At 40.4% G+C, this 9,864-nt stretch overlaps 1 protein-coding gene across 1 annotated transcript in view; it reads left to right on the forward strand.

Moving 5' to 3' along the window:
- The window catches only part of SNX10 (sorting nexin 10), a 38,426-nt gene extending 32,290 nt beyond the window's left edge, over positions 1-6,136 (forward strand). Inside the window, exons 6-7 of the mRNA XM_032181993.1 lie at positions 2,646-2,861; positions 3,300-6,136. Of these exons, the coding sequence (XP_032037884.1) occupies positions 2,646-2,861; positions 3,300-3,378 (295 nt within the window). The 3' untranslated portion in view covers positions 3,379-6,136. The remainder of the gene's footprint in view (positions 1-2,645; positions 2,862-3,299) is intronic.
- Positions 6,137-9,864: the final 3,728 nt, after the last annotated feature.

Below are 9,864 nucleotides of genomic sequence, written 5' to 3' on the forward strand. Positions count from 1 at the left end.
CTGTGAAGCAGAGAAGAAAATGACTGTGAAATAATGAGTCCAATGTAAAGTAAAATTGGAAATTGAATTATAGCTGCAGAAAAAGGACGGTAGCCTTGAGGTCCTGATCAGTCTGTACTCTTATCACTTTTGTTTGCTGTTCCCTGTGTTAGGTTACTGCTGAGTTAATAACACGGCTTTAGCAGTTCAAGGCTTAGCAGAATTGTACTGGACATGAAATAAAGCTAAAATGAATTTGTGTCCAATATCATTGACGTTAGTGCTCATTACTTCTCTGGTGTAATGCCTCAAACCATCTAAAATCAATTTTAAAGATTACCCATTATTTTATAAAGAAAATAAAATACATTTCAAGCAGCAACAAAGCTGTAAGTGTGGTGTAATCTCATGAGCAGTTAGTTACTCGTCTTTTCGCTGGTTGGCAGGAAACTTTTGAAGGTAGAGGAAGACGAAAATCTGTGAAACTGAATGCCATGGGCAGAATTTAATATCTTGGCTTTTGCTGTGTTACTTTGTATTAGACACGCAAATGTTAGAATTGCAGCAATGTGCATCCCCTCACTGTGCTCCCAAGCCTGGGAAAACTAGTAACTCATAGTTACTCCAGAGTAAGCTCCAAGATGTTATTTTTTTATTCTTTTTTTTCTTTTTTTTTTTTTAAGAGGAGGAAGAGAGGGAGGAGAAAATTTACTCCTCCAAGAGCATAAACTATAAGCATGGATTTATTGTGTGGGATGGTTATTTTTTCTTTTACTTTTTGTCGCAATGTTTGTCGTCTTTGGGAATTTATGTTTATCAAGAGTCAAGGCTGAGATCCTCTCTTAGTGGCCAGTGAATGATGACTTTCCAAACTATTCATGGGGCTGTTGCTGTCAAGGTGTGTAGACTTGTAAATTCTGTGCTTTGGATCATTTTTACTCAGCGTTTGGTTGCTTCTTTGACTGCTAAGAAGTTTTACAGTGTATTTAAACACTGCATGCATTGATTTCATGGAGGTATACTCTATTTGCTATATTTATTTTAAAGTAAAATTGCGAGACTTTATATAGGATTAAAAAGACTAAGGTGGTATGAAAATGTGTTCGAGTTTTAGCAAAATCTGGTCCTTCTGAGACTGAATTTTACACGCACCTGGTAAATCATTAGACTCATTGGAAGATAACAAAGTTTGAATTATTTGGCTGGGAGTGCGTGTGTGTTTTCCTAGGCAAATGTGAGTACAGAAATATCCTACGTTTTCAGTTAGATATCTCTTATTATTTATTTTGATTTGACAGAATTTTATAGGCTTAGATAAAGTCAGACAATTTTTAGTATATTAATTAAATGTTGTTGTAATGTTGGCTACTTTAGAGCCCGGATTTCAGAATGTATTTGTATTTTAAAATGTTACAGTCCAAGCACATCATTAATCTTTTTTGATAGAAGGAACTAATCAGTTATACATTTCATTTTAGTTGGAGTACCTATCAAATGCACAATTTCTTACTGCTTTTACTACTTCTTGCATTAATGTCATTTCTTGTTTCCTCTTGTATGGTGTGATGACTTTTTTTGGGTAACTACTTGTAACCTAAGTGGGTAGAAATAGGTAAATAATGACTCTAATAGTTATGGTTTGCTTAAAGATATTTAAGTAATTTTCATGGAGAATTATTTGACATGGTTATAGGCTCTGACTTTTAGTCATACAAATAAAAAAAATTACATGTAAACGCAAGCAAAAAGTCTCTTGTTATATATTCTGGGATATATGTATTGAATAATTCCTTCGGTAGATAAATGCTGCAGGAAGGTGGCATTTTTTATTTATTTATTTTTTTTCAAAATAGTGATAATGATCTGCAGTTTTCACTCCTTGTAAAAGTACCTCTACAACTTTCTGTGTTACTGGAATGTGTTGTACTTTCTTCACTCGTACTGTATTTAAATGCTCTGTGCTAAATGTATTTGAAGACTTGGCTTGGAATATATATGAACCAAATACGAAAATGGACTTTTGAAAAGCATAGCTAGAATGAAATAGTATTCAAGGTTCCCTGAAAACAGTTTATAGGTGCATTTAAAATATCGTTCAGTATCAGCATTTTCACTCTAGCTTAAACGTGTGTATCTGTAAAAGTGTAAACAGATTTTGGCGAGTGTCAGCTCTGTTGTTTACAGGTATTTCAAAGTCCTGGCACTGACTGTGTCTGAAGTCCTCTCTCTGTGCACGCTTCTTTCCCCCACCAAAGAAAAAAGAAAAGCTTAGCCATTTTAAAATGTATATAGACAGTTATCAATCAGAGAGCAAATTTTCATAAGAGTATATACCTCCAACTGCCTAAAAATCATTAATTGATCCATGTGGTAATAACAGATGGTTAAATGGGAGAAATGTCCTTGAAGTTATTCTTATAGCAGATGTGCTTAACTATTAGCCTCGTGTTTTTACTCACCTAAAACTCCAAATAACGTAGTAAGCAAGTAACACACACCTAATCATTTTAATATGTTCATTACCTTCTGCAACTGATTTAGGATTCATATAAAAACTTAACAGTACGACATCAGTTAGAATTTGTACTGGTAAAATGCTTCAGAATGCGTGTGTGTATCTCTATAAAAACATTTCGCTTTTCTTTTTCTTTTTTTTTTTTTTCCAGGATTCTACAGAATGCATTATTGCTTTCAGACAGTAGGCTTCACCTCTTCCTACAGACTCAGCTAAGCCCAGAAGATATGGAAGCTTGTGTATGTGGACAGACCAAATATTCTGTCGCTGATGCGATTCATAAGTTTGCCTCTTTGAACAGACGTTTTCCTATAGAAGATGAAGAGGAAAAAAAAGGGAAAAATGATGCAGATTCTGATTTGGAGAGGTGATTTCTGTATTTCCTTACTTTCTGAGATTATATATACATACACATGCGCATGCTTCACTTTTTTGTTGATGTAATACTAAGATAATGAAAAAATTAATTGACTGAGATTTTATTGAGCTGTGACAGCTCATCATAGAAGTCTTCACACACACCTCCACACTGAATTAATGAATGCAGTAGAAATTCAATTATCTGCATTCTGATTATGTGAATTTCATTTAGTCAGACTTGAATTATTCGCGTTTAAATTATCTTGCTAAAAAAAATATCCAACTGCACTCCAAATGGCTAATTAAAAGTCCAAATTTCCTGTCTCTCTTTGTGACTGGAGATAATTAAAGTTCTCCTCTGTTACTCAGGCTTTGAGTGTGTTGTGAAAACCAATTTCCTCCTTTTTTTTCTTTTTTTTTTTTTTCCCTCTCCCCTTTTCTGCAGTTCATCCTCCGGGCTTGGACCTAGTGATGACAGCATTTCTTGTGGATGTAAAGCAAACCCAGCTTCTGAAGAATCATGAAAAATCATTTCTGTATTCCTATCCCAAGGACAGCACAGAGTAGTTTCTGATGTATTTCCAAGTTACGTATGCCACGTAAATGCAACTTATTAGTAACATGTACCTAAAGGACTCGTTGCCAATACAACCATATGTCCTTAGAGAATTTCCCAAACAGACCTTGATGTTATTCCTTTGATTTATTATGTGCGTCGATTCAGGTCTACGTGTTTACCTATTACATTTAGTTTTCTGTAACTGTTAAAATCTCAATATTGGGTCAGTCATGTTCCATTGACTGACATGGCTGTGAAAATATTTCTCATAGTGAGTGCATGTCTTAGATCTGGAAAAATAAAGATAACTTAATTCCTCAGCTTGAAAGTTGGTCATATCAAATATATTCAAAGCATCTTTTTGTAATTTGCAACAGAGAAGTTTCATCTTTAGAAGTCATTTGACATTGGTGATGAAATTACATACCCCACAAGGTATTAACTTTTTCAAGTAGCTCAGCAACATCAGCAAAACAACATTTGTACAAACTATATGCTGCTGACAATTTGAGATATAAATATATCTTCCTCGGGTCTTTCTGTAATGTTTATGGAAAGCCTAGTTTTATCGCGTATGAGAACTGAAGGCCAAAATTCTTGAGTACGGTTGCTTAGAAGTTGGAAATGTTAATAAAAATGACATCATTTCTGGGGTTGCTCAAGATTCTCAGTTCCCAGGGAAATCACGGGTACTCATTCCCAGTGAAAAATCTTGGATGAAGTCCATTAAGACCAGCGGCTGAATTTTCCACTGGCTACACGAGGGCCAGGGTTCCGCCCGACGCACTTTAACTCCGGGCACCTCCATGAAGATGTCAGGAGGGATGTTGTAGTTCGGCGGCTCAGATGGAGGCTCTCTGCCACCCCGAGATGATGATGATGATCCTCGTGCAGCTGTAACGTGCTGCACAAATGTAGGCCTCCAGTCCTTGGGAATAACTGGAGCTGCTGCTTGCATTGTCGCTGTAGTTAGCACGTTGTGATGCTGATTTTTTTTTTCCCCCCCACAAACAAAAGGCAGGCTCGAGCACAACGTTGCAACCACCAACGCTTATTTTGATTAAACGTCAGTTTTGTTCTTTATTGTTAACAGCAGCTGTGCAGTGTCTTGTCCCGGGCTCTGTCAAAGGAGTATGTTTCGCCGTGGTGTTGTATTTATATTTGACATTTAACTGCTATTAAAAAGAGCTAGGGGATCCGGCCGCCCCAGCGCAGCTCCCGTATACTTCAGCACCCAGCCTAAAAATGGAAATCCGTATATTTTTTAAGAAATACATACGTTTTTTTAGAAATCTGTGGATACTTTCAAAGAAGGAACGTTTTAAGCCCGTGAATTACAACAACAATAGATTAATAAATGGCCACCTAATAAAGGGTAGCCTAGGCATGTGTGGGCATGGTTTTTTAAAGCATCCAGCTGGGAATTTGTGTAATTTTAGAAACATGTTTTAGTAGCCTGAGGATAACATCTCTTAGGTAACTGCTTTAAGCCACTGTTTTCTGTTGATGGTAGCACTTTCGTAAGATAAATACCCCTGTTTCTTTTTGCTTAGTCTTATTGAATTGCACAAATGTATCTATTCACCATCTCAGCTTGTGTGCGAGTTAGCAGCAAAGCTATTTTAATGCAAAAGGGATAACATTTAATTAAAGCAACAAGTTATCACTAAAAGTAGCTTAAAAATTGCTATTACTGCCACACGGAGATGGTTTGATTGCTCAATTATTTTTTTTTAAGGTGGTAAATTGCTAGAAAAAAATCGTTTAGAAAATTTATTTAAAAGATGGGGAAAATGTAAAAACCAAAACCTGGAATTGTATCTGAGAAATATATTAATGCTTTTATTTAACACAGGACTTGGGTAGTGTTTTTTATTTTATTTTTAAAAATTTTTAATGATTATTTTGTTTTAAAAGATGGAGCTAAACGATGCACTTTACAATGCTGCTCTGCTACCACGTCTGCAGTATCTGACACACATTGCAGAAACGCAAGGACTGGCCAGCCTTTGGGGCTATTTTTGTGCCATTCTAGGAGTTGGTCTGTGTTTGTGTGCTGGCATGTGTTTTCCAAATGGAGATGTTTCTGAAATAAATATTTGTTTTCTAATAGCTCTGTTGTTATTCTGTTATTTCCTTTGTCACTGCTCAATAACCAGAGTACTGTAGCAGAACTTTCTTCCTGCCTTTGACATAAATTTGTTTAAATATTTATCTTTTGGATGTTGTTTGTGTAGCTAGTAGTGCTGGAATTTTTCCTTTTAAAGGGGAAGGAAAAGCATTCTATGTTCTAGTATTTATTTTTGCATCAACTGCATGTAAGGGCACATAAATACTTTAGGACATCTTAATTGGGAACATTTATATGCATTATAAATTTACAATTTAAATATAAAACATTCAGTGTCTTCTGTGACTTGAGTGATGTGGTGACTTTTCAACACCATCATGCGCTTTGATTTTAGGAAAACACCAGTGCTATTTTGATTCTTATTCCTTAGTTTTGAATGATGCTGTTTCCTGCTAGTTTTTTCAGACAGGCTGAGCTCTGGTTTGCTGGTTTCGTCTCATTGCTGTTGCCAAGTTCACTGAATGGCAGTAATTCTGTACTCAAGTGACTGCACTCAAACGCTGTGCTTTATCTCATGCGTACATGTTATATTCTCATTTTATGTGATGATTTCTTGAAAGTTTTATTTCATTAAATCATGTTACTATTTTTATCCTGTGTCTAAACCTGTCATTAAGGTTTCCTTTTTTTTTTTTTTTTTTAAATGAATATCCCATTCACTTTATGACTAACCCTGTGTAAGTACACTTCAACTATTTTTGTGATGTGTACATATGTCGTAAGTTGTCTTTGGTTGCTTGTTTTTAATTTTTTTTTGTCTTTTCTTGGTGAAATAAAAATAACTCCAGTCACGTATGCTATCAAATTGTGTAACGTGTAACTTCAGGATATTATGAGCTAGTATTGAGCAACCTGTTACTTATTTGGGGACATGAAATACGCTCTCTAGGAAGATGTGAAACCGTCCTAAGGAAAGAAAATCCTAATTGAAAGAGGGTGGAGTTTTGTAAGCATTAAGGAAGTTTATACTCTTAAATCCTACTATGTAACACGGCAATGCTTTGTGCCCGAGGTTCTTTTATTTTTGACATGTGATATGTTGCAGTTATTTTCGGTATGGTATTTAAACGATAGAGGTACCCAGCAGTTGTGATGTGTCAAAATATAGGATATAGATACCTATATCTGTATCTCTATAGATAAAGCCAGCATGTTCGGGGTGAATGGAATAAATCTGTGGGTGTTTCTTTGTAGCTGAAGGATGAGGATTAGTGGAGGTGTCACTGCAGAGGGTTTCTCCCCGGTGGATTTCACAGTGCTGCCCCAAATGTAAATCAGGATTTCCAGTCCCAAGCTGGTTCTCTCTGCAGAAGGCCCCAGTGCTCGGGGGAAGAGACGATGACAGAGCCAGGGCATGGCTCAGATCGGCTGGACCTCGCGGCTCCTTCAGCTCCTCTGCTGCTCTGTGCTGCCCTGGGATAAAACCTCTCTGCCTGGGATGAAATCTCCCCCCCCAGGATAAAGAAAAAGGGGGAAAAGGAAAAAAAATGGAAAGAGAGGAAAAAAAAATTAAAAAAAAAAAAGGGGGGGGGGGGGGGGGGAAGGGGGAGAAGAAAGAAAGGAGAAAGGAAAAAAGAGGAAAAGTAAAAAAAAAAAAAAAAAAAAAAAAGTAAAAATTGGGGGGAAAGAGTGAAAAAAGGAAAAGGGAAGAGGGGAATGGGGAAAAGGGAAGAGAAGAGGGAATAAAAGGGAGGAAAAAGTAGGGAAAACGGGGAAAAGAGGTGAAAAGGGAGGGAAGTGAGAAAGGGGGAAAAAAGGAAAAAAATGGGAAAAAGGAAAAAAATAGGGGGAAGGGAGAAAAGGGGAAAAGAATAAAAGAGGAAAAGGGAAAAAAGGAGGGAAAGAGAAAGGAGATACAAGAGGAAAAAAGGAATAAAAAAGGGGGATAAAAAAATGGGAAAAGGGGAAAAAACGGAGAAAGGGGAAAATTAGGAGGGAAAAAAAAGGAAAAGGGGAGAAGGGGGAAAATGGGGAGGAAAAAAAAAAAGAAAAAAGGGTAAAAAGGAAAAAAAAAAAAAAGGAAAAAAACACCGGGGGACGCACCAAAAATGGGGACGAGCACGACCCCGGCAGGCAGCGCCCCAGGCCGTCCCCCCCCCCCCCCCCCATGCCCGCGTCCCGCCCTTACCTGGTCCCGCCCCGCCCCGTGTCCCCGCGTGCCCCCCCCGCGCGCGTGCCCGCGGCCCCCCGGGGGGAGGGGGGGGCAGGCGGGGAGCGCGGCCCCGCTCCCGTCACCCGTGGCAACCGCTGCCCCTGGCAACCGCGGGGGGGGCGCCTCTGCGCGGGCACGGAGGGAGGGGGCGGAGACGCCGGGCCCCGCCCCGCCCCGCGCCGCCCCGCCCCGCGCCGCCAGGGGGCGCTGTGGGGCAGCGGGAGCGGCAAGGGCGGGGCGGGGCCGCGCGCGCAATGCGCGCTCCCTGAGCGGGGCCGCGGGCTGCGGTGTGCTGCGGAGCCCCGCCGCCATCTGATCGGATTTTGTTATTTTTTTCCCCTTTTTCTTTCTTTTTTTTTTTTTCTCCCCGTTTTTATTTTCTTTTCCTCTTTTTTTTTTTTCCCTTTTCTCCGTTTTTCCCCATTTTTTTTTCTTTTTCGCTTTTTTTTTTTTTTAAATTTCCTTTTCCCTTTTTCTTTTATTTTTCTTTTTTCTTTCTTTTCTTTTCTTTCCTTTTCTTTCCTTTTCTTTCCTTTTCTTTCCTTTCCTTTTCTTTTCTTTCTCTTTGTTATGTTTTTATTTTGTTTTATATTTTATTTCATTTTATATTATTTTGTTATATTTTATTTTGTATTACATTTAATTTCATTTTATTTCGTTATATTTTACATAATTTTACATTATTTAACTTATTTATCTTATTTTACATTATTTTATTTTACTTTTATATTATTATAATATTCTATTTTACTTTGTGTTATTTTCTATCCTTTCATTGTTATTTCCATGACCCAATCTAGCTGTTCCCACTCTGGCAGGGGGCTTGGCCTAGATGATCTTTCAAGGCCCCTTCCACTCCCTATAATCCTGTGAAATTTCTGTGAAATATTACGTCATTCTTCCTACGTATTTCACTGTACCCTATTTCATTACCCCTGCACGTATCTATTCACGGCATCACGTTGGGTCCTGTCCCAACAGGAGCAGTTTTGGGGAGGCCCATGTGGCACCGGGCAGCCCCTCAGCCCCCCAGAGCCTCCCCATGGCACTGGGGGGGGCGGGGGTCCTCGTGTCACCGCGTTATGTAAGGCACAATCCCGCCCGAAAACGCACGACGAGTCGGGGAGGATTTGTGTAATTAATTGACCAGTCTTAACCTGTTATCGTGATGTAAGGAATTTGGAACTCATTAATTTGGGCCCTGACAGATTTCATATTAGAGCTGGCAAATATGGATTGAGCCTCTTATTCCTGCAGCAGCTGGAGTTTCCGTGACAGTGAGGATTAGTGAAGAAGACCTATTGCTGGAGTCAAGCTGCCTCTTTTGTAATCAGCAGCCCTGCTCGGCATTACAGGGGGAATGGGAAAGAGGAGGAAAATAAATACAAGAACAAAAAAATATGAAAAAGAGAAATGTGCTTGTGCATGGAGCAGAGCATGGGAGGGAGAGGAGGGTGAGAGCTGGCGGTCCTGTGTTGGCTGGAGGTGATGGCAGGGGGCTGTGCTCTGCTCAGGGCTCCCGTCCTCCCATGGGAGGCCTGGGGTGAGGCCTGGGCTCTGTGCCGTGGCCTCTGCTGGTGGCTTGGTCCTGGGCACGAGGTCCCCAGGCTTCCAGGAGGCATCACCATGCTCTTGCTGCAGGGGGTACCCACTCCCAGGCCAATGCCACTTGGTGGTGGGGGGCATTTTCACTTTTCTCGTCATTTCTTTGCTCAATGTGTTTCGGTGACCCCTTCATGATGACTCAGATCCTCCTGTGGGTCATTTCTGGATAACAGCTGGGGGAAAAGCACGAACAAGGAAGGGGGGACCGGCAGGAGAACCATGGCCATTCGAGGCAGTGGTGCCAGGTGCTGGCTGAGGACAGAAAGCAGCAAGCGGGGCTGCGAGGCCCAAATCCCCTGGACAGCCTCACCCAGGCCCCTTGGTGCTGTCTCCTGCCATCATGCTGAGACAATTGGACTCAGCCACAGTTTGGGGTCGAGTGCTTGGTGCTGGGACCTGCTCATGCCACACTGTCCCCTGACAGGAGGGCAAGCCCACCCGCTCATCGCACACAGCCGGCAGGCGATGGCTGGGCCAGGCCTTGGTCAGCCCAGTCTCTGCGTGTTTGTGACCAGGAGTGGCAAAGCACGTGGCTTCTACAGCAGCTACACACTTTGCTCTAA

The sequence above is a fragment of the Aythya fuligula genome, chromosome 2 (assembly GCF_009819795.1).
Source record: "Aythya fuligula isolate bAytFul2 chromosome 2, bAytFul2.pri, whole genome shotgun sequence".
NCBI classification, from domain to species: domain Eukaryota; kingdom Metazoa; phylum Chordata; class Aves; order Anseriformes; family Anatidae; genus Aythya; species Aythya fuligula.